This window comes from Kogia breviceps, chromosome 11 (assembly GCF_026419965.1).
Source record: "Kogia breviceps isolate mKogBre1 chromosome 11, mKogBre1 haplotype 1, whole genome shotgun sequence".
Taxonomy (NCBI): Eukaryota; Metazoa; Chordata; class Mammalia; order Artiodactyla; family Physeteridae; genus Kogia; species Kogia breviceps.
In genome coordinates, this window is record NC_081320.1 from 14,124,441 (window position 1) to 14,150,924 (window position 26,484).

Here is a 26,484-nt window from a genome sequence, read left to right on the forward strand (position 1 = left end):
TAGAGCGCTAGAGTTTCCTAAGGAACAGCCAAGGCTTTGTGCTTGCTTCTCTGCAACCCGCCTCGCCTTGGACAGCGGCAGGCACGGGGTGCCACATGGAGGAAGGCTGCCCGAAGTCACTGTCGGCCAGTCCAGGCTGCAAAATGTGCGCGGCGGCTGAGGGAGGCTTCCTCCAGCCACGTGCGCGGTGACAATCACACGTGCAGCGGGAAGGCGGTGCACACCCGGAGCTCCCCGCCTCCCGAAGCTTCCCCCGCAGGAGCAGGGTAGACGGGGCTATCCTTTTGGCATCGGTATCAGAGCCTCCGCTGGGGTCCCACGCCACCGCCCTTGGCGTCCAGGTCCCCAGAAGTCGGGGCACCGCCCACCCTTCCAGCGTGACGCGGGCGCGGGGGCTCGGGAGTTGTAGTTCCCGGCTGGGCGCGAGCGCCAGGGCTGGGGCGGCGCGGACTCCACGTCCCGGCGGGCGGCGCGGCTCGGCCCGGGGCGCCGGGGGAGGGGCTGCTCGGCCCTTTAAACCATTCAGGGCAGCTCCGAGGGCCGCAGCCGGGGACGGCGCCACGCGGGGGCCGAGTAGACGCGGCGGCGGCGGGGCGCTCCGGGGAGGTGCGTACTGGGCCCCTTCGTCCCCCGGACCTGCGGAGGCGCGGGTCCTCGGATCCCGGGGCCTCGCGGACCGTGGGCTCCGGGCGCCCACGCGGGCGGGAGCGGGCCGGGCTGAGCTTCCCGCGTGAACCCGCCCCTTCCCCGCGGCGCTGGTGGTCAGGTGGCTGCCTGTCCCCGGCCGCCTCTCCACCCAGCCCCGGATCCCCTCCCAGGCTTTCCTTGGCGTGGCCTCCTGGACTGTCCTGATTCCAGCCCCTCTCCCAGCCCGGGACCCTCAGGCCTGGGAGAGTGGCTCCCTTTCCAGATGTTAGGGCCCCGCGGCGTTTCTGAACATCTGGGTGGAACGCGGAGGCCCCCGGTGGATGCCGGAGGGTGTCCACGTTGCGGCGGGGGCTCAGCCCGAAGTGTGGGCTCTCAGAGCCGCAGCGGGAGTCCTGCATCTGGTGTTGACCACCTTCCTCTCCCCCGCACCGGCTTTGGCCAGTCACTAGACCCTGGACTTTGACCTGTCTCTCTCCACCAGGCCCGGGCAGCTGATGGTTTTGGCGAAGTACCTTAAGGTAGCTGGGTCCACCCCCTCTTCCCCACCTACCTCTTGTCCTCCCCCCACACCACCACCACCCTGGCTCCCCTCCCTCATGACCGCCTGGATCCTCCTTCCTGTCAGCCTGTCAGCATTCTCCATCACTGGCCTATGGACTGTGTGAGTAAAGAGGGGGATGGGGGGAGGCAACTAGGGGACAAAATGGACCCAGGCTGAGGAGGGACAGGACCCAACAGGAGCCTGATGGCACACACAAAGTCCCTTGTCCTGTTGCAGGCTCCAGGGTGGTACCCAGGGTCACTCTGGCTGTCTGCAAAGCCTGGCCTGGTGCCTGGGCACACAGCCCCTTGGGACAAGCTGGCACCACTGCTGTCCAGCAGGGTGGCCCTGACAGACACACTTCTAGCCAGGGCAACTTCCAGAGGTCCTCTAGTTTGGGACTAGGCTGTGGGTTCTAGAGTAGCATCACGCCGCAGGGCCACCCCAACTTGAGTCCCCGGAAAGGACAATGAGGCTGAATGGGGGCAGAATCAAAGGGAAAGAGTCAGTGGGAGAAGGCTGGGTGCATCATGGGGCGGGGTGACAGTTGTACTCCCGCAGGTATGCCATGGCCGTGATGAACCACCACGTGTGCCCCGTGGAGAACTGGTATGGCGCACTCTGCAGACAGCCTCACTCTAAAGCTCCCTTCATCTCTGTTCCCTCTGGGGCCGGGGCTGCCTCGAGCCAGATGGAGACACTGGGCCTCACTGCTCTTCTCTGACATTGGCAGCGCCTGCCCCTCCCCAGGCATGGCTTCGTGCCCACCTACCTGCTTCCCACCGTCATTTGCCCCTTTGGCTTCTGTCTCAGGGGGGCCCTGGGAAGTGGGCTCTTCTGCCCCTGCCAAGGGAGGTCTGGGAGGGTGGTCTCCGAGAGGCCTGAGGCTATAGGCCGAGGGCCTGGGGGAACCCCTTTCCCCCAGGCTACTCTCTGTCCTGCCTGCCAGGTCCTACAACGAATCCTGCTCTCCTGACCCCACTGAGCAAGGGGGCCCCAAGACCTGCTGCACCCTGGACGATGTCCCCCTCATCAGGTAAGGCCTAGAAACCGCGCAGGTCACAGAGACCCAAGGCCCTGCTAGACTCCCAACTAAGCCCCCCCAGCAAAGGCCTGTCCTTGGGTCTCAGGAATAATAATTCCATGAAAAGCACTTAATTACAATATTACTTACCTATTACTGTGTACCGGACCCTGTGCTGAATGCTTTACATGCGTAGCGGCATTTAATTCTCCTAGCACTAAGGCAGCTGTTGTTTTCACCATTTTATAGGTAAGGAAGGTGAGACAGAGCTATGTCATCCATCCAGGTCCCTCAGCTAGTAAGTGGAGGCACCTGGATTTAAGTTCAAGCTCTCTTGTTTGCCCAGCCCAAGTTCTGGCCTAAGGGAAGCCAGACCCCCTGCAGGCCTTGACGGTCTCAGGGAGTCCAAGAGCCTCAGGGTCTGGCGAGCAATCCTGGGCCCCGCCTACCCCAGTACCACACCAGCTCTGCCTTGCGGGGAGGTGCAGCCAGCCTAGGGCCAAATGTTTGTGAGGGACCCCTGCCCTTCTCATCAGTCGGGCTTGCCTGCTAAGGAACAGGCACAGATAAGGCAAGGGAGAGCAGGCGGGCCAGAATGGGGCCTTCCGGCGCTCCCGCCCCCCCCTCACTCTGTCCTCGCCCCCTCCTCTCAGCAAGTGCGGCACATACCCCCCCGAGAGCTGCCTCTTCAGCCTCATTGGCAACGTGGGTGCTTTCATGGGTGAGTTGTGCCCTCGGCCCGACCACCACCCCGCTCAGTCCCGCCCGCCCTCACACCCGCTCCCCACAGAGGCCCGGGAAGCCCTGGCCTCGCGCCGCCTACCCTGCCACGGGCCGAGGCCAGCGGGGCCACTTCTCTTCCGTTCCTTGAAGGCCCAAGGCTGACTTGCACAGGGCCACGCTGGTAGGGCACACCACCCGCCTGTCCGTTCCCTTCCTGCCCTCAGAGTATCTGGGGGAAGCTGGTGGGCTCGCTGGGCTGAGCCAGGGCCAGAGCCGGCCCCACCTGTGCTCTCTTCCCCCAGTGGCCCTGATCTGCCTCCTGCGCTACGGGCAGCTCCTGGAGCAGAGCCGTCATTCCTGGGTCAACACCACGACGCTCATCACAGGCTGCACCAACGCTGCGGGCCTGGTGGTGGTGGGCAACTTCCAGGTGCGCCCGCCTGCCCACCTCTTGAACTTCCCCGAAGGGGGCCAGGCTTTCGGCAAGGGCCCTCAGTTTCCCGAGGGTTGACCCAAGCTGCGGGTCTGCCCCTCAAGGTTGGGGGTGGGAAGAACAGGGCCCGGGAGGGGGAAAGTCCCGGAGGGAGGGACAGAGGGGGGTGGAGGGGGGGCTGCTTCACGGGTCAGCCCCCTCTCTCCGGGCCCAGGTGGATCACGCTAAGTCTCTGCACTACGTCGGAACCGGCGTGGCCTTCACTGCCGGGCTGCTCTTTGTCTGCCTGCACTGTGCCCTCTCCTACCACGGGGCCACTGCCCCCCAGGACCTGGCTGTGGCCTACCTGCGGATTGTGCTGGCAGCCATCGCCTTTGTCTCTCTGATCCTCAGTATCCTTCCGGGACAGGGCGGCCAGGAGCTCCTCCTGTAGCCCAGGGCCTCTCCCACCCAAGATGGGGATCCGCCCCCACCCAGGGTGGTCTTCTGCCCCCCTCTCCCTCCCGGGAGGTGAGGCCTGGTCCTCTGCCCCAGCCTAGCCACATATCCGGCAAGGCATTAAGGGTGTCGCCAGGCTCCCGCCCATCCTACTGAACGTTTCCTTAGCCCCGTCCCAGGCGGAGTCTTCTTCATCCACGAGAGCTCTCAGCTGCAGCACGGGGCAGCCCTGTGCGAGTGGGTGTTTGTCATCGACATCCTCATCTTCTACGGCACCTTCAGCTATGAGTTCGGGGCAGTCTCCTCGGAGACACTGGTGGCCGCACTGCAGCCTGCCCCCGGCCGGGCCTGCAAGTCGTCCGGGAGCAGCAGCACCTCCACACACCTCAACTGTGCCCCTGAGAGCGTCGCCATGATCTGAGGTCTGGGGAGGGTGGCCGGCCCGGCCCCCGCAGCTCCCCACCCCGTATCTCCTTTGCATTTATTTTGTACCAAAAAACGATTTTGAGAAAGTATTCTGTTGGGACAGAGGCTTCCTCGCTCCTGGAGGAGTGGCCATCCCACACCCACCTGTGCCATACAGGAGCGGGCCCTGGCAGCTGCCCAAGCTGCACACAGCCTGCCCCCCACACCGCAGTGTTATTTTTATGTTTTAAAGGTCACGTATCCTCATTCACCCAGCCAGCCCTTCAGGTGCCTTCTACTCCCCCAGTGCCACTGGGGTTTCCTGCTGCAGGAATTGGGGGCTGGGAACAGCAAGAGGGACAGCAGTCTGGGGGTGGGGGTGAGCACTCCTTAGTCTGTGGGAAGGCCCACTTCTGGGCCCACTGAGCTGCACTGGGATTCTTCACTCTGTCCCTTTCTTTAGGGCAAATAACACAGCAGAACCACGTGGGTATTTTAGTACTTTTTTATATATATATATCTATTAAAAGAATCCTAATTTGCATGTTTGTAGTCTGTTCTGGAGAGTCTCGGAGAGGGCCTGATCCTGGCTTTCCCTAGGCAAAGGATGGGAGGAAGCCTCTGCCCCCAGGGAGGGTCCTGAGTGCCCGCTGCTCTTTGAGAGCAGGACTGCCAAAAACAAAGGATGCCAAGTGCTATCCAAATACCCCGCAAGGGCTTGAAGCCCTTTCTGGGCCTTTAAACAGTCTAAAGAGCCAACTTGATCCTTTCACACTTCCTGTCCTGCTCAGAGTCTGGTTTGAAGTTTGATTCCACACTAAGGGATATGAGGAAGGAAGGATACAGAGAATAACTTGAAAATGTTTGTTAGAAGCAATCTTTGCAGTGAAGCTAAAGAAAGCCCCTGGGATTCTAAGGTTGACTAAAGATTGCAGGGGGAGGGCGGGAGATGGGCTAGTTTTTCTTTACCATTTTTAAGTAACTACTGGCTGCCAGACCCTGACATATTTTGCTTTCCAACCACAGACACAGAGGCCCAAGCCCTGGCTGGTCCGGTTGGTGGCCAAGTTCTTGACCTGGGCCCTACTGCCCTGAGGCCAGCAGGCTTGGCAGAGAGGGATACGCAGCCTGGTACCTTCTACGGTTCAGGACCACCTTCCCCCATAGCAGCAGAGACCCACTGGAGGGTACAGAGTCCCTGCCCAGGCCTGTGAGCAATGGAGCGGCAGGATGGGTAAAGAAACTTTTAATGAGAACCCGAGGCAGAAGAGGAAGGTGTGGTGGAGGAGGACTGGTGCGCCGTCCCGGCCACCTCATGTGTACATGGCTCCATGGAGGTTCTCGAGTCGGTGCTTCTGCTGCTGCTTGCGAGCCTGCGGGAGAGAGGGCACGCTGGGCAGGGGCCGCACCCCAAGGCCTGTGGGTGAAGGGGCAGAGCGGCCACCGTGGGGCTGGCTCACTGTTTTCAGGCCCTGGGCACCTGCAATGCCAAGGCTCTTGCCCCTCAGTAAAATCGCGGGGAAGGCCACCAGGGTCAGGGACCATGAGGCCTACTCAGGCCTGCTGAGGTGGGGACGAGAGCATCAAGGGCGGACTCGGGGAGCCCCGTTCCCACCCACTCCACTTACCCAGCCCCCTACCTTGTCTCGTCTATACTCCTCATAAGTGTCATCATCAGTGGGCAGCTCGTGGCGGCACAGGGGGCAGGAATTTGTCTGGGAAAAGCAGTGCAGTGTACGAGCCCAGGTCTGGTCTTGATAAGCTAGAAACCGTCTCCAGCTCCCAAGTCCCAGCCCTACCCCTCTCCCGTCTCTGATCCCCCCAGCAGTCCATAAACAGAAAGCGGCTTGAGAACTGGGCCCGGGGCAGGGTGAGGGCTGGGAAAAAGGAAGCAGTACCTTGCTCAGCCAGGGCAGAATGCAGTTGGAGTGGAAGAGGTGACGGCAAGGCATCTCAATGGCAGTCTCCTCCTCCTCAAATTCCAAAAGACACACGGGGCACTTGAGCTCTTGAGGAGGGAGTGCTAATCAGGACAGCTGCTATAGGCCCGACCTCCCAGCTCCCACTCCTGAAGGACACTTCTTGCCCCAGCCTGGCCTGGAAAACTGAAGGGCCAGACCATAGTCTGGCTTCCAGAGGGGGTGGGTCTGGCAGACCTGACCCAAACAGTGGAAAGAATTAGTGTTCTCACCAGCCTGAGAGCCCCTGATGACTGTCCTGGGAAGGTTCTCAACTGCAGTCTTGGCAGCAGGTGGAGGCAGGTGGTGATCCCAATCTACTACCAACCCCAAGTCTTCAAAGTCCATCCTATTGAAAAGGGACCTGGGAAGAAGAATACAAGGTCAGAACCAAAGAAAAATCATACTTTCGGGGCTTCCCTGCTGGTCCAGTGGTTAAGAATCCACCTGCCAATGCAGGGGACACAGGTTTGATCCCTGGTCCAGGAAGATCCCACATGCTGAAGGGGAACTAAGCCCGTGAACCACAACTACTGAGCCCACGCTCTAGAGCCCACGAGCTGCAACTACTGAGCCCTGCCACGACTGCTGAAGCCCGTGCGTTCTAGAGCCCGCATGCCGCAACTACTGAGCCCGCGTGCTTCAACTACGGAAGCCCTTGCGCCTAGAGCCCATGCTCCGCAACAAGAGACGCCACCGCAATGAGAAGCCCGCGCACCGCATCGAAGAGTAGCCCCCGCTCGTTGCAACTAGAGAAAGCCCGTGTGAAGCAATGAAGACCCAGCATTAGCCAAAACACACACAAAAAAAAACCCATACTTTCTCATTGCCCCAGCAGTCCACTAAGCATTAACAGATAAATACTCTGCCCAGCTACTAGTACTAATAGCTACCCCTCAGTAGTGCTCACTACATAAAAAGCACAGCGGGAAATGGCTTACAGCTGCCATCAGACAACCCCAAGCACGCAGGCTGTTTATTCCCATTTTACACATGAGGCAACAGCTCAGAGAAGTTACCCAGGCCACGCAGGAATGACCTGCTAAAGCCAGATTCCAACTGGCAGTGTGGCTTCCATGCTTGGAGTTCCTAACGAATATGCCTATTCACAGCCACACGGCCCCTACCCCGCCCCCATGACCCGCCTACTCCAGTACTTCCTAGAGCCCACTGCCCTCCGGTCCCGACTCCCCCGACTCTCCAGCTAGTCTTTTCCAGAACCCCCTTGCCCGGGCCCCTCCAAGGACGATCCAAATTATCGACTTCCCCCGAATCTCACTGTGGAACTAATTCTCCAGATTATTTATCCGTCCTCCTCTGAATCTTACTGCCCCAGATAATCCGCCTTCTCCAGCCAGCTTCAGCCCAGAAACCTGCTGCGTGAGCCCTACCTCCCAGCCCCGCGCACCCACCTTGCGAGCTCCAGCAGCATGTTGGTTTGGGCATCCTGCTCGGGGTGCAACAGCTCGCAGTCGTGTTCATCGAAATAAGACGCCATGGCACCAGGCCTGACACAGCCCTCAGACCCCGCTGGACCTCAGCCTCGCGGTGCTGGCTAATAAACTGGCGAGTTGAGGGAGGGCGACCAATCATAGCATCCGAAAGGCGGGCACAGTGGCTCTTTCGCGTCAGGGAAAGCGGAAGTATTAATTTTATCACCTTTCATTGGCTCGATTAAGTCAGGTGACCAAAGGCTGAAGCCAATGGCAGGGGCCGGGGCTGGTCAGAAAACTTTCGTCTTGCAGTCCCAGCCTAGGGTAGGTTCATGGGAGTGACGTGTGGATCACGTCCATAGAGCCCTGAAAAACCAAGGGTGTGGGCTGTAGGGGTCCTCCATCCGCTCCGCGGCTCAAGAGTCTCGGCAGGACAGATGTCAGAGGTCTCTCAGAGAGAGAGAGGGAGGGCCTGGCCCAGGGATCATGGTTCTGCGAGCCTAGGAAGGCCTGGTGTCAAGGTGCTTCCCGCTGCTCTGTCGCGGCCTCGCCGGGCACTTCTGCACTCTAGTTTGTTCAGGACTTGGCGCTTCACTCCTCCACGACTCCCGCAAAACAAACAAAAATTCCCTGTTCACTTCTTCTGTGTTAGGCACAATAATAAAGGGTGGGGCAACCTCCCCAACCGAGAAGAGGACGATCCCTGCAGGGGAATCTGGGGCCTTACCAGCTCATGGAACTGTGTGACCTTTAGCCCACTGCTTAACTTCTCCCCTAGCTTCTGTAAAACCAGTGGCTTGAATTAAACAAGTGGTTTGCATCCCTGGCTACCCATGAATCTCCTGGAGAGAGGAGAAGAGGAGGGGTTGCAGCTTTAGGGAAAAAAAAAAAAAAAAACCGTGTCTGATACTTAGCCTCAAAGATCCCGATTTAACTGATCTAGGCCTGGGAGTGGTATTTTTTTAATAAGCTCTACCGGTGATTCTGATGTGAGGCAAGGTTGAGAATGACTGCACTAAATGATCTGGATGATAGCTAGCATTTAGTTGGCATCTAGAACCATTACATTGATAGATATTGTACATAGGGTATAAATACTTCTCACAGTCATCCTGGGAACTAGTCTCATTATCCCTTGTTACATATGTAAAACCCAAGTCCACATTCACAGGGCCTCTTAGTGGTGTTGCACACCTAAGTGCAGCACCGGGTGCTTTCCTCCATCTTCCCCAGGAAAGGCAGATGGTGGTGAGCCTAGTGCAAATAACATGCTCTGTGCGGGTACAGCTCCACACAATTCGACGGTTTGTTCTTGTTTCTCCGTCAGTAGCCCTCACTCCACCTAACAAGGAACCGTTTCTGTTGCACATTTGACCCTGAATTCCCCTTCCCACCCACTCTTGAGTTTGACATGCAGTTAAGGAGTTCAGGCAGCGGCTGCCCTGTTTCCCAGGTCTTGGTAGGGCCTTTCCTTCTTCCCTGGCCTTTACCCAACGATCTTACTTGGTGCCCTGAAGGCACTGCCTCCCTGGCCCTTTAAAAAGCCCCAATTCTTTCCCACAGGGCAAACTTTGTGACTCTGCATTACAGCACCATAGAAGGAAGCCCTTTTCCTTTCCTGCCACCTACCCCACCTGTGATCTGGTGTAAAGCTTGAGGGACAAATTGGAGCAGAGGTGCTCAAGGGGAAAAGTCTCTCTGAAGGTGAGAACCTTGTGATATAAAGATCTGGAAGTGCTTTCCTCTTTGTCATCCTATGGGTCCTCTGAACATCCCAAGACTCAGAAAAATAACAGATTTCATTCTCAGGGAAACAGACTTGGAGGGCACTGGTTTGGGGGCTGTTGTGTCTTTATACATCTGCACCCCAGAAGGATCTGTCTGTAGGGTTGGATCAAGTTGAGAAGGGAGAAGGGCCACCTCCCAAGGCTGGAGTCCTTTGGGATTTTCTGTTTTCCAAGCAGCCCCAGGGGTGGAGGCAGAGCAGGATGAACCAACCTGAAGACCTTCAAACACACACATACACACATACACCAGTTTTTAACCAAACAGCAGCTTTTAACCCAACAGCAGCTTTTACTAAGCTCCAGGTGGGGCTGCCCTGGCATGGCCAGCACAGCAGGTTGCCCTCAAGGGCCAGTCTCTCGTGTGATAGGAAGTAACAAAGGTGCACAGATTGCTGCTGCCTTCCACGCTCACTGGGGTGGCTCAGAAGGGAGCAAACTCCAGGGTTCTCTGAAGACCAGAACCGACCAGTGTGGCTATTCGGCCTCTTTTCCAGGCCCAGCTGTGTCATTCCCCAGGCCCTGAGGCAACGCCTGCATCATGGGCCTGTGGGGCACTGCTGCCCTTGCTGCTTTGTGGGAGAAACATGGCCAGCAACACAATCAGGAGGATGAGCAGACCACCGCCTACTACCAGCCCCAAGTAGATCCGGCAACGGACATTCTCCCAGCGCTTCTTCTGGGCCAGAGTCTTGGTTGTCTTGCTGAAGGCGGAGCTCTGTGGACACGCCCACACACAGGGTAGGAGTTAGTGGTTTCCCCAGAGCCCTGGACCAGCTCCTCCCAACCCAGCCCCGACAAGACCTAGTCTCCTCCCGCAGCCTCCCCATCCTGTTAGCCCCCTTTCTCTACGCAGCCCACCCTGGGACCCTCCCAGCCTGACTCCTGGTCTCTCACACTGGTGTAGCCCTTGACTCACGGCCCTACAGGCTCACCCCCAGTTAACAATGCCAGTCTTCAACCTTTAGGAAGATCCACAGCTTCAAACCAAGGCCTTCGTACTTCATGAGACCTCCCCACCCATTGCACAGCTAGGCTAGGGATGCTTCAAGAAACCCACAGTCCCCACACTGGCCCTTGGGTGAGCCTCAGGCCCTACCAACGGCCCTCCGGGAGACCCTGAGCACAGCCTGAGAGCTCCCTCTGAGGGCCCCTCCTAGCCTCTCCCTCCCCCTCCCTGCTTCTCCAGGCCTCACACCATGTCCAGGAGTTGGTCTGAACGCTGTTCCAGCTCCGCCAGCTTCCCGTCGCGCTCCAGGACCTTGTCGAAGTTGTTGAGCATGATTTCTGTCACCTCATCCGCCTGCCGCTGGCACCGCTCCAACTCTTTCCCTGCCTGGACACCAAGCCCAAGGTCAGGGCTACATGAGGCTCCCACCTGGCCCTCATCTGGTCCTGAGACCTAGAGGGCTCCTTGCCCCACTGTGCAAGCAAGCAAGCGCGCACACACGTGTGTGTGTGTGTGTGTGTGTGTGTGTGTGTGCGCGCGCGCGCGCGCGCGCGCGCGCGCGCGCGCGCGCGCTTGCGCAGTGTATGAGTAAGGAGAACAGCGCCTTTCATGTAAGGGTCTGATATGTGCGGAGGGAAGGGCTGGCCTCTTGGGTGTGTACGGCTCACCTTTGGCTCCTCCCCTTTTGCCCATCTAGGCAGGTCCTAGGTCAGCCTTGACTTCCAGCATCTCAGCTTCCTCTAAAATGCCTGAGGATGGGACCTTCCCAGGACCCACCCTCCCACACAGCAGACACTTGGCTCACCTGCTCTAGGATGGCCTCAACCTACTGTGCACCTGCCCCGTGGCTTTCCACTGGCCTAAGGAGGCAACAAAGAACACAGAACCAAGAAGCTACTTGGCCAGAGCCAGAAAGGGAGGAGATCCAGCCCACTGAGCTAGAGAGATAATTTTGGACTGCCACACGTTATAGCCTCTGCCTAACCCCACAGAAACACACACACACACACACACACACACACAATTGAGATCAGATCTCGCTCCCCTCCCTCCTCCAGCCTCTGACTGGTCAGGCCAGTTCTGCCTCCTGGCCTGACCCTGCTCCCACATCAATGCTCAAAGTAAATTCGCTGTCTGCCAGGGAGCCTCGGCCTTCCTGGCCTCCGGCCTCCAGCTTTCCAGCCAGCCAGGATCTTCGCTGGGATCCAACTCACACAGGAGAGACCAGCTCTTGGATTTCCCAGCCTGGGCAGCAGCCTCACCTGACAAAAGAACCCAGCTCATTTCAGAGGGCTGGGAAGGGAGATGCAGGGTCCAAGCTGGGGGAGAGGCCAGGAAGAAGAAGAACACATGGATCACAAGCAAGCAAGAAACTGGGCCCTGGATACATGCAACTGGGAGAGACCCAGGGCAGGAGGCCCTGGTAAGAGTTGGAGGTCCAGGGACATGTCGGGAGATGAATCCCAGCGGATTAACAAACCACAGGAACTCCCTCCCCCAGCCCTGTCCCCCAGAGCCCAACCCTGTTCTCATCCCCTCCCCACAGAGCACGGGCCAAGCTCCCTTTCCTGCCAGACTATATTGCCCATTGTCTGCGGCAGACATTTTGGCACTTGACTGAATTCCACTTAAAACCAGAGAAAGGGAAGGGATCTGGTGGTCACAGAGGGCCACCTCCTACTCAGCCAAGAATCCCCATTCAGGATCCCTGCAGCTGCCTTGCATGTAACCTCCAAGCATTCCCAGTATATGAATCCTATCTCCCCAACTGGACCACAAGCTCCCAGGGGGAGGGCAGGGGCCAAGTGCCCTGCCTTTGTCTGCCACCGGCCTGGAGGCCCAGGAAGCCAGCACAGTGCTGAGCATCCGCAAGGACTCAATGAGTGAGCCAACTGCATTATAACTTATGCAAACGCAACTGTCATTCTCAAGTTTGTTATCCCAGTGTGTTTATCTAGCCCAGCAGGAGTTTCGAGGGGCAGGCATCTGAAACCCAAGTAGATCAATATTTACTCATGAGCTAGAAAAGCAACCCATTTCGAGAGGGGGCCGGCAAACCATGACAGAGCGGTACACTCACGGGCTGGGGGAAGCAGTAGCTGGGGAACAACCACCATCACCACTATTATTATGACTAAATAATTCAACAAGTCTCCATTACTTGGAGTCTCTCACATTCAAAGAGTCCAAGGCAAAAACCTGGGAATGGACCAAGATTCAAAAATGAGAATCGGGCTTCCCTGGTGGCGCAGTGGTTGAGGGTCCGCCTGTCGATGCAGGGGACACGGGTTCGTGCCCCGGTCCGGGAAGATCCCACGTGCCGCGGAGCGGCTGGGCCCGTGAGCCATGGCCGCTGAGCCTGCGCGTCCGGAGCCTGTGCTCCGCAACGGGAGAAGCCACAACAGTGAGATGCCCGCGTACCGAAAAAAAAAAAAAAAAAAAAAAAAAAAAAAAATGAGAATCACTCCTAGAGATTGGTGGGATGTTACATATCATTTTTTCTAATCTAAATGCTACAGCTGTTGTTATCTTATTCTCCAACATGGGGTGATGTTGGATCACATTCTTCAGGAGAGCTGGCTGTGCCTCTCACTGCAAGCTATAGCCTCCTTCCCCCACTGCAAAGCCAGGCCTGTCCGGACCCCAGATGGGCCCGGGCCTAAAAGAACGCATTCGCTCCAGGGAACACAGAGGCCTGAGGCTCAAGTCTCTAGCCCTCCTTGGCCCCCCTCAACCAGAGGAAAAAGGACACTGTATGCACGGGTCGCTGCTGGCACGGTGATTCAAATAAAGAACTGCGGGGTGTGGAAGGAGGTAACAGACCGGAGGGCGGCCACGCTGCATCCCGCTGGGCGGCCACGCTGCATCCCGCCACATAGAACTCAGCATAGTGCCTGCCTGGCACACCGTGGGCGCATGGAAAATATTTTCTGAATGAGTTGGGCCGGTTCTTGAAAAGATCGCTATAGGCTGGGGGGAAAGAGGTGTGTATGATACAGTTAGAGAAGAGTAATGAGTTTACCCCACGAGATACAAGTAGCGAGTGTTGAGCTGCCCACAGACAGATGATTCCTGAGAACCGAGATGGGCTGGGGGGCGGGGGGGGCATGTGGTGGAGACTACTGCCACAGTCAAACTCTGGACAGTGACGGATCTGGCAGAGGGTAAAAGTCAAGAAGAGGAAGCTCCCGTGGAGGGAGGGATGGATCGAGAGCTTGTGTAGGTTTCTGAGCCTGGAGGGGCTTCAGGAGACTTTCTCTGTTGGTGGTAGACTGGCATGAATGAAAGTGAGATAACTCAGGCCAGAGGCCACCAGAAGGCATGTAGAAATGCTATCCGCAAGGGTATGTGAAGAGGTCCCCAGGCTGGGGGGCCGGGAGGAACGGAGGGCAAGAGAGGAAGGGTGGGTGAGAGAGGAAGGGAGGGTGAGAGGCACTTCCGAGCTTGGGTAGGGGCAGCATTGTTGACAGACGGAGGATGGTAGTTCCACAGTAAATCGACAGACTGTTACCCGGTGTGCAGAATATCCCTCCTTCAATTCTCAAATCTCTCCTCGGGTTTTTCCAGGCCAAAGACAGCTGGTTCCTCTGCAAAGAAAGCTCTCAAAAACCTCCCTGTCCAAACTCTCCTGTCTCCCCTCTTTCCTGATGAGTGCCTACGAAACCCAGCTGTAACTGTTGTTGGAGGGACCTGACAGAGGGACCCGGGCAGCGACCTGGTGTATCACATCCTTCCTGGGTCAGCACTCGCCTGAGCTCAGAGCCTAAGAGCCGGGCTCTGCAATGCAGCCCTGGGTTCCTTCAAATCCTGCCTATACCACTCACCAGCTGAGTGACTAAAGACTGGGGATATGACCTTTCTGACCCCTTCGCTTCCTCATCTATAAAGTGGTGACAATAATATCTCCCGTAACATTAGCTAAGGCATGTGGCATGTTATAAATAAAGTGCTTAGCACAAGTCCTGACACATACTAAATGCTCAATAAATAATAGCTATTATTGCGGTAGCCCAAGTTTCCCTAGGTTTTTTTTTTTTTTTTTTTTAGCTGTCAGATCCCAGGAACCACACCTGTGGTCAATAAAACCTCTTAAATATTTTTACAAAATACACAGCCAAGCAAGCTCTTCCCTGCTGCCACCTTGTGCACTTAGTCATTTCTAACCTAAATATAAAACCCGACATGGGCCTTTGATAACCTATATCTATTTTATTGCCATCAGGCGCTACACGCTGTTGAGAAGGTTTTACCTCTTGACAGTTATAATAGCTCCCACTCAATGAGCACATATTCTGAGTTGAGAACTGTGCTGCTAGCTCTTTGTTCACTTTATCTCATTTAAGCCTCACAACAATCCACTGAGGAAAGTACTCTCATCCCAGTTTTATAAGAAACTGAGGCTCGGAAGGGTTACTCCAAGGACCACATTCTTAACCCCTGTGTTAAACTGGATGCAGGTAAAGGGAGGTCAAATGCTTTAGCTGGCTGGCTAAAGACTCACCAGGTTTGATGCTGTCAACTCAACTTGTGTGCATATGACGGGGGCCTGTGGCTCAAAACCCAAATTCTTTGCACAGAGCATGAGTGAGGACCATCTACAAGATGAATTCATTACCCATTCAATTTCTATCTTTCCCATCACTATTTTGTTCCTACTCTATCCCCTATACCAGTCACCATGACTGGTACAAAGGAAATGCCCAAGAAACACTTGTTAACTGAATAAATCAGAAAAGAGGAGAAAAGAAGGGAAAGCAAGAAGGACCAGGTAGGGAAGGCAGATGGGAAGGAGGAAGGGAAAGTGCTGGGAGTGGACAAAGGGGCAGGAATAAGAGAAAAAACAGAGGGAAGGGGCTAGGAGATGGTTGGGAGAGAGAGATCAGTCCCCAGGCTCAGATCCACTATTTGCCTCAGATGAACCTGTGAGAGTCCCAGAGTTTCCCAGTAACCCCGAGTAAATTATCACAGCCTCAGCCTTCATTTCAAGAGTTTCCTCTTCTCACCAAGTGCTAAGGGCCAGCCGCAAGCCCATCCTAACCCTGCCTGATTCCTTGCTCTGCACGCTGGGAAGTGGGCTCTGGGCTCCGTTCCGTTCCTTGGGCCTCCCTCAGTTTCCTGGCCTGGCCTTAGAGCTCAGTGCTACCTTCCTGCCCCGCTTCCTCTTCCTGCCTCCAGTTCCCTGGAGATGAGGCCATCCAGGCATCTCGACCCCCAGCCAGGCCACATCCACATCCATCACACCTCTGCTGGCTTCTCCATGGAAGAATCTTTTTTTTTTTTTTTTTTTTTTTGGCCATGTCATGTGGGATCTTAGTTCCCTGACCAAGGATCGAACCTGTGCCCCCTGCATTGGGAGGGCAGAGTTTTAACCACTGGATCCCCAGGAAAGTCCCTCCATGACAGAATCTTAAAGCACCAAGCCTGCTTCCTGCCGGGCACAACTTCCCAGGAGTTCCAGGGGAGGGAAGAAGCGACCCGCACCAACTGCTCCTGACACCTTTGCCTTGGAAATGACAAGTGGACAGAGGCCAGAGTCTACAGCAGGAGTGGGGGATGACTCAACTCAAGAATGTGTCTCTGGGCTTCCCTGGTGGCGCAGTGGTTGAGAATCCGCCTGCCGATGCAGGAGACACGGGTTCGTGCCCTGGTCCGGGAAGATCCCACATGCCGCGGAGCAACTAAGCCCGTGAGCCATGGCCGCTGAGCCTGTGCGTCCGGAGCCTGTGCTCCGCAACGGGAGAGGCCACAACAGTGAGAGGCCCGCATACCGCAAAAAAACAAACAAACAAAAAAAAAAAACAAGAATGTGTCTCTAGGTACGGCTTAGAAGGGTGTCAGGCTATGCCACACTCTGATAACTTCAGTGGAACTTCTATAGTTAAACATCTTACTTTCTCTGTCCCCAGGGGAAGGAGTTTGCCCTCCAACACCCTGCCACAGGACTGGCCATCCCATAGGCTCAGGTTTCCAACCCCTGAGCCAGACTGGTGTCCTCACAGCTCCAGGAAGGGCTGAAGAGGTCACCATATTACCCACCACTTCTCAGGGGCAGGTTCCGAGGGCCAGGCAGGTCTCTGCCATTGTATCTCCTCTAACCTCCTAAGGACCCAGCAAGGCGGGTATCGCTGACCCCACTTCACGATGCGGAAAAAGAGGCTCAGGGAAGCTAAGTGACTTGCCAGGGGTCACAGAGCGGGTAAGTGGCCACCACCAGTATCTCAGCCCGGAGTCTGACTGCGAAGCCGGTGCTCGTAACAGCTTGGCCCCGGCAAGTGGGAAGCCGGAGTCCCGCTCACTGGGCGCGGGGCAGCCGGGACCCTCGCACGCCGCCCTTTCCCTCCCGCGATGCGCGCGACGAGCCGAGGGTCCGGCCCCGGTCCTGCTTCCGGGCACCGTCCCGAAGGACGCCCCCGCCCTTGGACTTCGGACTCCCGCCTCGCACCCCGCCACTCTCGCCCTCTGCCCTCCGCCCCGGGCCCTCACCATCGCCGCCGCCGCTGCTGCCTCGCCGCTCCGGCTCCTCTGCCCGAGCGGCCGCAGTGCCAGGGATCTAGGAGGAAGCGGAGAGCGGGGCGGGGCCTGCCTGGAGGGGGCGGGGGGCGCGCTTTCTGGGAGCGGCGACCGAAACCAAGTCAAATCAGTCAAACCGGAAGCGGCCGGCGATGGCTCCCGGGGACCCCGGTTCGGCACCTCTCCCCGGGCCGCCGGCTCCCGGCTCGGGATGACTCCGCAGCCTGGTGAAGTGGGGCCTCCGCCCAATCAACCTGGTGCCTCGTCTACAGCTCTGGACCCCAGTCTATGAAATGGTCCCAGTGGAGTGGGCTCTGGAACGCGCTCAGGGAATCCTCTCTGGAACTGCATCCCAGCTCAGGTAGACCGGGTTGACCTGGGGAGGAATCATTTATTCATTCAACAAGCACCTGTAGGAGCGCCATTGTCCTGCACTGTGCTAGGCGCAGGAAACGCAGTGAACAGCTGGACAGGGTCTTTGCCACCTTGGTTGAGTGCAACTCACCCATAACCAAAAACCGACCACGCCAAAGTTTTGAAACTAAATAAAGTTTATTCACAATAAATATCATGAATGCACCACCTGCCACTGGAGGGTACATTTTAAAACGGTCAGTTGTATGTTTTGCGAATTTCACCTCAATTAAAAGAGAAAACAGACCCCCATGGAGAAGGTGCTAGCTCTAGCTTTTTCTTTCTTTCCCCTTCACCACGTGGGCAAGTGCAGCCCTGTCCTGATATGACCCCCTTCCTCAGCTGGAGGATGAGGGAGGCTGGTGTGTCTAACCTGTCCAGAGCCTTCCTGAGCTGAATCTATCCATCCTCAGCCTGCCCTTTCACTGCTGCAGAGAAGCCACCAGCCACCTGTTCTCTATCCCACTCCATACCATCCCAACATCTCAAAGGTGGCCCCTCTTGAGAAGGGGGTTGGGGGCTTCCCTCTCCCAGGTTGAGCCCCATGTGAGCACAGACCCCACCCCCAGCCTGGACAGACTAGGTCCCAATCACCCCAGTTGCTTGGACCTCGAGTCCAGGAGTGGACTGAGAAGAGAAAGGATGGACAGGGTCCTGACAAAGTCTGCCCCCAGGGTCTCTTCTGTGCTTTCCTCCCTTCCTAGTTTTCGGGGCATTATTCTATTTTTTTGGTGGGGGGGGGGTGGGCTGCACTGCGCGGCATGTGGGATCCTAATTCCCCAACCAGGGATCAAACCCATGCCCCCTGCATTGGAAGTGTGGAGTCTTAACCACTGGACCACCAGGGAAGTCCCCGGAGCATGATTCTAGAACCTGACTTGCCAGTACTAGTCCCCAGTCCTGTTTCCCAACCCTGCCCCTTCCAGACTCCCTCCCCAAATCAGGTTCTTTTCAATTCTGGAAAGCCTATGGGGGAAATAGGGACAGAGATGACGTGAACCCTTCCCCCAAACCAAGGCTCACTGGGCACTGGAAAGAGTGACAATGATGGTGGAACCTGGTGGAGAGGAGGGAGGCCCAAAGACAGAGAGGTCCATTGTCCACGGAGGGGAAGGAAGGCCATAGGCCCTGTCCTGTGACACTGACTGTGCCCAGCCACGAGACACGGGTGAGAGATGCTCACTCCCTCAGGACAGCTGAGACCCAGAGGCCCTGCTAAGTTCCAGAAGGACAGGGGCAGACAAAAGACAAATAGAACTCGCAGAACCACAAGAGAAGGAAAAGCAGTTCAGTTCCTCTAACCCCCTCACTCTAAGACTACAACAGGGCCACCAAAGAGAAATGGCAATGGTGGGAGGGGTGGGAGGCCCTTAACCACATTCCTAAATGCTCTGCCCAGGTAGGCTTCATGTCTCAGCTAACACTTCCAGCCCAAAACTAATAACAGAAATGGCAAGACCCAGAGGGGACATTTAAGAGTCTCACATACTACCCTAAAATGCTGGGAAGGTTTTGAATTTTCCACATGCCAAGACCTCCAGAAAATCCCTGTTCTTGAGACCAGTGACGATGATGGTACAAGGGGACATAAAGAAAGACAGAGAGTTTCCACCTTTCTTCTCCAAACATATGCTCTCCACCCCTCCAACAGCCTGGGCCTCCAATGGGAGGATCTCTGCCAGAGGGCGTCCTTGGGGAGAAAAGAAATGGAAGGGCCAAAGGCAAAATGGAAAGGGAGAAAGTACCTCACATGCGTAGGGATACTGAAAGGTCTTTATTGTCCACTGGCCACCCTCAGTTCCATCAGTTTCCCAGCCACGTGCTGGCCCTTCTGGGTCTCTCCAACCAACTGTGAGGACCCCTGAAACACAGCCACAGTCCAGCTCTCTCCTTCTGGGGACCAAGGTGCTCCCTGGGGCAGACAGTGTGGTAGAGGGGCCTCAGAGTGAGGGGCGGGAGGATGGAGCACCATTCCCTGTGGGGAAGGACAGGAGAGAGGGTCCCTCTTGGCACCCACTATGGAAGGTTGCCCCCAAAGAAGAGGGCAGGGTGGGAGGGGTTCCCTAAGTTACTTAAGGGATGGCACCCGTGGCAAAGAGCACGATGAAGAGGACGATGATAAAAACAATCACGCAGATGAGGACGATCATCTTCACATTCTTCCACCAGAACTTCCGAGCCACCTTCTGCGATGTGGTCTTGAAGTGCTCGGACTGTTGAGGATAAGGCAGAGTCACCCAGTGCCTCCCGCCACTGGAGTGAGCATACCGAGACCCACATGCCATACATCTAAACATTTAAGTGCTAAGTTGAAGTAACAGACTGCTAAAGAAAATAGTTAGTTCTGTCCTCCTACCTTGACAAATGTACCTTCACAACCATCTTGTGCACCAATTCAAATTTCGAATTCTTGGGCTCCCTCTGGTCCCCTGCCTGCCCCCTCCCGTCTTACCCCTGCACTGCCACGCACACTGAGGGGCCTTTGACGCACGCTCACACCCAGGGTTGTGACACTGGCAGCACAACCCACCCTTGGGAGGGCAGACACTGGGGCTGAGGGCTGCAGGCTCCAGGTGGACACATCTCCCTGGTTCCATAACTTCTGGCCACATGAGGACTGCTGAAGCTGGAGGAGGGGCCAGGGCAGTACAGGGGTTGGAACTGAGGGAAAATGCTCTTCCTCTCCCAACTTGAATTGCAGAAATTGTTTCCCTGGGCCGTGCTTCCCAGACTGGGCTGTGGAAAGAAACACTAAGTCCCAGGGAGTCAAATGAGCTATGCTCAAGATTACACACAGGACTCGGAAAGCCATGGCCAGTCTCTCCCCGTGGACATGGAATCTTAGTCTCCAGCCCTCTGTTGAACTTTAGAGTTACTCCCTCCCTGAGCAGCTGGCTTCAGCCTCTGGCTGGAGGGAGAGAAGAATGAGATCTAGCAAGATGTGTGGGAGATATTATTCTAGCCTTCAGCCAGCAGAGGATCCTGGGATCAAAGACTTTTACTCCTCTTCCCAGCTTCTTTTTAAAGCTGGCTCAGCAAGACTCTAACAGTTTTCCACCCCCTGCCTAATAACTCAAGGGGAAGGCCAAAGGCCCTAAGAGGATTTTCTGGAGCCAATATTTTTGTCCTGGGGAGGCCAGGTCCAAATGATTGTCAAGGGCAGCCTTCAAAGGGAAAGTCGATTTCATAGGAGAGAAGCCTAAGACAGCACAGGTGGACTGAGCCACCTATCTGTCTCACAAAATGTCTCCATGGGTCCACCCACGCATCCCCAGCCCCAGTCCTTGAACCCATTCCCTGGACCCCAGTACCAATCAGTGGAGTAGAGCAGAATCAGAAGTGAGGATTCAGCTCGCATCAATTCCCAACGCAGGTAAAAAGGCAGACTTCCCTCCTGATCATTCTGCCACCAAGACCACCAAGCCTCAAGCCCCCAATAATCCTCCTTCCCCCTCTTCCCCTGGCCCCTACTGGGCTCCCCATCATCTCACTGTGGCTTCCAGATCCTCTGTCTTGTTACGGAGATGGTCCAAGTTTTCTCCCCGGGCCAGGATCCGCTCCACATTCTGGGTCATAATATTCTTGACTCCCTCCACTTCGCTCTGCAGGTTTCGCACACGGTCATTTCCTCCACCACCAGTGGCTTCCTCCTGGGCAGCCACACAGGGGTTAATTAGGCCGAGGGACTGAGACTCAGCATCAGAGGCCAGAGGAGGGGGAGGCCTAAGGTGGACTTTAACTTTTTGTAAGGCTTGAACTGTTTGCAAAGAGAATGTTTTCCTGTAGTACTTGTGTAATCAAAAGCAAATGTATTGGGCTTCCCTGGTGGCGCAGTGGTTGAGAGTCCGCCTGCCGATGCAGGGGACACGGGTTTGTGTCCCGGTCCGGGAAGATCCCACATGCCGCGGAGCGGCTGGGCCCGTGAGCCAGGGCCGCGGAGCTTGCGCGTCCGGAGCCTGTGCTCCGCAACGGGAGAGTCCACAACGGTGAGAGGCCAGCATACCGAAAAAAAAAAAATGCATTTTTAAGCCCCAGATGGTGAGAGTCATGCTAGGAGACAGACCGGATCCAACTTCTTTGTGGGTCCTCAGGGCACGTGAGAGGACAAGAAGCACAACCCCAAAGGCCTCTCCACTGCTTCCTTGTTCCTCAGAGAGGGTCACAGGAGACCGCTGAGCCAGCACCTCACAAGGCACAGCCCCACCATTACCTGTGAATTCCCAGATCCCACCTGATCTCATTAAAAATGCTGTGCCCCGCCCCCCGCAGACCACCCTCCCCCGCCCCCCGCAGGCACCACCTGTGCCCCGCCCCCCGCAGCCTAACCCGCCCTCTCTTCAAGACAGCAGCTGGAGAGCTGCTCGGGCCTCCTGGGCGGTCTGAGCCACGGCAACCAGGCTCCAAGTCCCTCACAAGGCCCCACGAGAGACAGCCGTTGGGCCACAAACTTCTGCTTTCCCCACCACTAAGCACCTCGTGCAGGCACCACGCCATTGCCTGCATAAGCAAGTATGAAATATACAAACAGCAGCCTGGGTGTTGGGGGAAATGGAGGGCAAGTCCTCCCTGGCTGATGCCTCATCCTCAGGCTTTCTGATAAGGTTTTTGAACAGGGAGGGAAAAACACTGCTAAGCTCCTCCCTCCCTGACCCACTAGACTTCCAGACACAAGCCAGGGGCGTGGGTCCAAACTAGATTATCACAGAGAACCAACTTCTGACTTTTTTTTTTTTTTTTTTTTTAACAAACCCTCAGCTCTCTTCCTCAAGTTTATGGAGAGGGGGCAGATTCCTTGGACTCGACGGAGAGACAAATTCTTTGGGTTTCTGTACAGGGATAAAGTGAGAGGCAGAGCGGGATTCCTGCCGCTGGGCTGGAATCTGCGCTGGGAACAGCAGAGCCACTGCCCAGGAATGTCACAACAGCCGAAGGCCGGAGGGCTGGAGGAGGAGATGAATTAGGATCTCCCACTCCCACCGAAGCTCCACTCCAGGCCGGCTCGGGGATCAGGGGAGGAAGCGAGCAGAGGAGAAGCAGGAACACCCGCCCAGGCAGCTCAGACCTATTTGCAGCCCAGCTGTCAAAGAAGAGAGGTCACAGTCAGCGCTGGCCCAGCCCTCAGATTTAGCCACCGGCTTTCCTTTGCTGATCCCCAGCCCCCAGCCCCCTCTGGCTGCTCGTGAAATCAGCCCCTTCTTAGTTTCCAGCTCTCTCACCATGTTTCCGAGCGGCTCGGGCCTGTCGGCAGCAGGACTCTCGCCTAGTCTGTTTCCTTTCGGGCAGCCGTCGGTTCACTTCCTGCTTGCCCAACTTTCAGCCCGCCCCCGCCCACCTCGCATCCCGAGCCTCCCCGGCCACACCTCGCGCAGGTTCCCCAGGTAGGCGGGCACTCTCCACTGCCCTCCTAAGTCTCCTGGGAAACCGGGGCTTAGGCTTAAAGCGACAGGGCTCCCCGGCACCACATTTCTTCTAACTTGTCAGGAACAAGAAAAGAAAGATCAAGCAGTCCTCCTAGGTTTCCTGATATACAAAGGGCAGCCGTCTCCTTTTTAAATTTTTATTATTATTATTTTTTGGCTGCACTACGCGGCATGCCGGGGATCTTAGTTCCCTGACCAGGGATGGAACCCGTGGCCCCTGCAGTGGAAGCGCAGAGGCTTAACCACTGGACCGCCAGGGAAGTCCCCCATCTCCTTTTTTTTTTTTTTTTTTTTTTTTGCGGTACGCGGGACTCTCACTGTTGTGGCCTCTCCCGTTGCGGAGCACAGGCTCCGGATGCGCAGGCTCAGCGGCCATGGCTCACGGGCCCAGCCGCTCTCCGGCGTGTGGGATCCTCCCGGACCGGGGCACGAACCCGTGTCCCCTGCATCGGCAGGCGGACTCTCAACCACTGCGCCACCAGGGAAGCCCCCCATCTCCATTTTTTATGTTCTGAGTATCTCACCCCCAATTCTTAGAGACTGAAATCAACCCTAAGCACACTGCCAGACCTTGTTCACATGGAAACAGAACGCAGATATGAACATTTCTCGCTGGACAACCCTTGTTCCCATGTCCGTTTCAGTGCAGAAAGCATTGAAACCCCCAAAGTCTGGAATGCTGTAATCCTGGGCTCTGGTGTCATCGGAAAGCTGCACACCCTGAGTGAACCTTTTACCTGCCTGGGTTTTGCAAGTGCTGATGCTTACCTCATAGGGTGGTGGTGAGGAGTAAAAGGATAGCACATGCCATGTGCCTAGCACAGTGCCTGGAACGGAGGGCTGCCCACTGCTCAAATCAGGGAATGATGGCTCACCAACCCTCCTTTCTTCCAGAGTTCAACAATCCTGCACGTCCCTTCTGAGGCCACCATGTCAGTTGGTGAGCCCCATCAGAAACGGTCATGCGATTGCCCTATGGACAAGAGAGAGGGCCCAGGGCAAAGGATTTTTCCACCAACCTGGCTCCAGGCCAGAGAAAATCCACTCTTCCTGGACAGTGTTTATGGAGATAAAAGAACAATAACAGGGACGTGCAGAAAGGAACAAACATTCCTATCCCATCCCAGAAGAAGTAACAGTTCCAAGAGGGAAATGTCAGCTTCTCTGACAAATGCTTTTTTAAAGAGTCTAATAAATTTTGGACCTCTGTAGCATTTGGAGACCCTTTATTCTCATTTATAATGAAATCTTACTCCCAATTAGATAAGATTATTATATTTTTCAGACCTGAATTTTGGGGGACAGGATCAGCCTGCTTTCACAGAGAATGTGGCTGCCCCACTCCTCACCATCCTTAGAAAGGCGACAATGAAGCCAGGCGGAGGTGGCTCAGAATCCTTGATCTATACTTTCATTGTTCAGTACAGTAGCCACTGACCACAAATGGCTGTTGAACATTTGATATGTGGCTAGTCTAAACTGAGATGAGATGTAAAACACACAACAGATTTCGAAGACTTATTATGAGAGAAAGACTATAAATATCTCTTTGGTAATTTTATATATTGATGACATGTTGGAATAATGTTTTGGATCTTTCTTTTCCCTTTTTAAAAAAATCTGTAACGTGCTTTATTTTATTTATTCATTTATTTGGCTACACGGCACGCGGGATCTTAGTTCCCCCACCAGGGATCGAATCCGTGCCCCCTGCAGTGGAAGCAAGCACGGAGCCCTAATCACTGGACTGCCAGGGAATTCCCAAGTGCCTTATTTTTTTTTTTTTTTATTTTTTTGCGGTATGCGGGCCTCTCACTGTTGTGGCCTCTCCCGTTGCGGAGCACAGGCTCCGGACGCGCAGGCTCAGCGGCCATGGCTCACGGGCCCAGCCGCTCCGCGGCACGTGGGATCTTCCCAGACCAGGGCACGAACCCGTGTCCCCTGCATCGGCAGGCGGACTCTCAACCACTGCGCCACCAGGGAAGCCCTTTATTTATTTTTTTTTTTATTTCTTTTTTTTTTCTTTTTTTTTTTTTTTTGCGGTATGCGGGCCTCTCACTGTTGTGGCCTCTCCCGTTGCGGAGCACAGGCTCCGGACACGCGGGCTCAGCAGCCATGCCTCACGGGCCCAGCCGCTCCGCGACACGTGGGATCCTCCCGGACCGGGGCACGAACCCGCGTCCCCTGCATCGGCAGGCGGACTCTCAACCACTGCGCCACCAGGGAAGCCCTTAGCTTATTTTACACATGGTAGCTTGCACCTCTTGATCCCCTACCCCTAAATTGCCACTGTCCCTTGCTCTCCCCACTGGTAGCCACTAGGTTTGTCCTCTATATCTGTGAGTCTGCTTCTTTTTTGTTATACTCAGTAGTTTGTTGTATTTTTTAGATTCCACGTGTAAGTGATATCATACAGCAGGTGTTCCCAACCTTTTTGGCACCAGGGCCGGGTTTCGTGGAAGCCAATTTTTCCATGGATGGGGTGTGGGGGTGGGAGGGGTGGTTCAGGTGGTAATGTGAGCGATGGGGAGCGGTGGGGAGCATCGGATGAAGCTTCACTCGCTTGTCGGCCGCTTACCTCCTGCTGTGCAGCCCGGTTCCTAACAGGATGTGGTCTGGTACCAGTCTGAGAGGACTGGGGGTTGGGGACCCCTGTCATACAGTATTTGTCTTCCTCTGTCTGATTTATTTCACTAAGCATAATACCCTTGAGGTCTGCTCATGTTGTTGCAAAAGGCAAAATTTCACTCTATTTTATGGCTGAGTAGTATTCCATTGTATATATATACCACATCTTCTTTATCCATTGGTCTGTTGATAGACACTGAGGATATACTGTTAAATAAAAAACATTGTAAAATTAATTTCACCTTTCTTTTCTCTTTTAATTTGGCTAATATAAAATTTTAATTACCAACGTGGCTCAAACTACATGTCTATTAGATATGCTGATCTGTACCTTAATATTTATGTGATGTTGGACCGATTTATGTAACATCTCTAAGCCTCAAGTTACCTCCATTGTCTATGCCTGGTGCTTTAAAAACCCTCAGTAAATGGTGGCTTTTGTGATTACTAAGAATTCCAGATGCTAAGTGAATTGGTGGTTAGGGGAACATGAGGGGTGCCAAGAAACAAAGGGTCAGAGTAGGAAGTTTGTGGGGAGCAGGAGGAAATGACAGAGGATTCCCAGGGAGGAAAGGAGAGTTACAACAGTTGAGGAGTTACTGGGGTCTGGTATGCCACTGCAAGCCTTGGACATACACTGGTGTCCCTGAGGGAGATGACCCTTGGCCTAGACCCAGCAACCATCAGGGAGATTCCGAAGTGCCCACAGTTGGGCCTGTGACCTGTCTGTCCTCATGTTCACCATACAGAATTGCCACAGGCTTGGCCTCACCTGTACAAACATTACAATGTTACCCTTTGTCAGAAGACCATCTGGGAGTTCCCTGTTGGCCTAGTGGTTAGGATTCCGGGCTTTCGCTACCGTGGCCCAGGTTCAAACCCTGGTCAGGGAACGGAGATCCCACAAGCTGCAAGGTGTGGTCAAAAAAAGAAGAAAATGGGGCTTCCCTGGTGGCGCAGTGGTTGAGAGTCCACCTGCCGATGCAGGGGACATGGGTTCGTGCCCCGGTCTGGGAGGATCCAACGTGCCGCGGAGCGGCTGGGCCCGTGAGCCATGGCTGCTGAGCCTGCGCGTCCGGAGCCTGTGCTCCACAACGGGAGAGGCCACAACAGTGAGAGGCCCGCGTACCGCAAAAGAAAAAAAAAAGAAGAAGAAAATGAAGAAGGAAAAAAGAC

At 55.6% G+C, this 26,484-nt stretch overlaps 4 protein-coding genes across 7 annotated transcripts; 1 reads left to right on the forward strand and 3 right to left on the reverse strand.

The window, feature by feature from the left end:
• The first annotated feature begins 483 nt into the window (after positions 1 to 483).
• TMEM150A (transmembrane protein 150A) lies at positions 484 to 4,756 on the forward strand. Of its 3 annotated transcripts, none has more exons than XM_059079577.2 (8): positions 484 to 606; positions 1,130 to 1,309; positions 1,751 to 1,798; positions 2,139 to 2,225; positions 2,867 to 2,934; positions 3,239 to 3,366; positions 3,584 to 3,761; positions 3,987 to 4,756. In XM_059079577.2, exons 2-8 carry the CDS (start codon positions 1,143 to 1,145, stop codon positions 4,226 to 4,228), a joined length of 918 nt encoding a protein of 305 aa, XP_058935560.1. In that variant the 5' UTR covers positions 484 to 606; positions 1,130 to 1,142; the 3' UTR covers positions 4,229 to 4,756. The 3 variants fall into 3 exon arrangements, with proteins under 3 accessions (XP_058935560.1, XP_066863384.1, XP_066863385.1); XM_067007283.1 differs by having other exon boundaries at positions 516 to 606; positions 2,115 to 2,225; XM_067007284.1 differs by lacking the exon at positions 1,751 to 1,798 and having other exon boundaries at positions 518 to 606.
• Positions 4,757 to 5,442: 686 nt separating this feature from the next.
• Positions 5,443 to 7,730, reverse strand: RNF181 (ring finger protein 181). 2 transcript variants are annotated; one of them, XM_059079582.2, is made up of 5 exons: positions 7,583 to 7,730; positions 6,404 to 6,534; positions 6,111 to 6,220; positions 5,853 to 5,927; positions 5,443 to 5,585 (listed from the first exon to the last, which is right to left on the reverse strand). In XM_059079582.2, the coding sequence occupies exons 1-5, from the start codon at positions 7,666 to 7,668 to the stop codon at positions 5,526 to 5,528; spliced, it is 462 nt and encodes a 153-aa protein (XP_058935565.1). In that variant the 5' UTR covers positions 7,669 to 7,730; the 3' UTR covers positions 5,443 to 5,525. The 2 variants fall into 2 exon arrangements, with proteins under 2 accessions (XP_058935565.1, XP_058935564.1); XM_059079581.2 differs by having other exon boundaries at positions 5,853 to 5,960.
• Positions 7,731 to 9,640: 1,910 nt separating this feature from the next.
• On the reverse strand, positions 9,641 to 17,051 carry VAMP5 (vesicle associated membrane protein 5). The gene is made up of 3 exons (XM_059079584.2): positions 16,820 to 17,051; positions 10,586 to 10,723; positions 9,641 to 10,105 (listed from the first exon to the last, which is right to left on the reverse strand). The coding sequence occupies exons 1-3, from the start codon at positions 16,820 to 16,822 to the stop codon at positions 9,896 to 9,898; spliced, it is 351 nt and encodes a 116-aa protein (XP_058935567.1). The 5' UTR covers positions 16,823 to 17,051; the 3' UTR covers positions 9,641 to 9,895.
• Positions 17,052 to 19,015: 1,964 nt separating this feature from the next.
• On the reverse strand, positions 19,016 to 22,654 carry VAMP8 (vesicle associated membrane protein 8). Its single transcript, XM_059079580.2, has 3 exons — positions 22,477 to 22,654; positions 20,752 to 20,910; positions 19,016 to 19,473 (listed from the first exon to the last, which is right to left on the reverse strand). Exons 1-3 carry the CDS (start codon positions 22,477 to 22,479, stop codon positions 19,333 to 19,335), a joined length of 303 nt encoding a protein of 100 aa, XP_058935563.1. The 5' UTR covers positions 22,480 to 22,654; the 3' UTR covers positions 19,016 to 19,332.
• Positions 22,655 to 26,484: the final 3,830 nt, after the last annotated feature.

Coding starts and splice junctions, on each gene's coding strand:
- RNF181 (XM_059079581.2), bottom strand. CDS start 7,668: ATGGCGTCTTATTTCGATGAACACGACTGCGAGCTGTTGCACCCCGAG. Junction 6,221..6,403: donor CATCAGGGGCTCTCAGGCTG/GTGAGAACACTA, acceptor TCCCTCCTCAAG/AGCTCAAGTGCCCCGTGTGT. Junction 5,961..6,110: donor TTCTGCCCTGGCTGAGCAAG/GTACTGCTTCCT, acceptor TATCAAGACCAG/ACCTGGGCTCGTACACTGCA.
- VAMP8 (XM_059079580.2), bottom strand. Junction 19,474..20,751: donor CAGAGGATCTGGAAGCCACA/GTGAGATGATGG, acceptor TATCCTCAACAG/TCCGAGCACTTCAAGACCAC.
- VAMP5 (XM_059079584.2), bottom strand. Junction 10,106..10,585: donor CAGACCAACTCCTGGACATG/GTGTGAGGCCTG, acceptor GCGTGTCCACAG/AGCTCCGCCTTCAGCAAGAC.
- TMEM150A (XM_067007283.1), top strand. CDS start 1,143: ATGGTTTTGGCGAAGTACCTTAAGGTAGCTGGGTCCACCCCCTCTTCC. Junction 1,310..1,750: donor ATCACTGGCCTATGGACTGT/GTGAGTAAAGAG, acceptor GTACTCCCGCAG/GTATGCCATGGCCGTGATGA. Junction 1,799..2,114: donor GTGTGCCCCGTGGAGAACTG/GTATGGCGCACT, acceptor CCTTTCCCCCAG/GCTACTCTCTGTCCTGCCTG.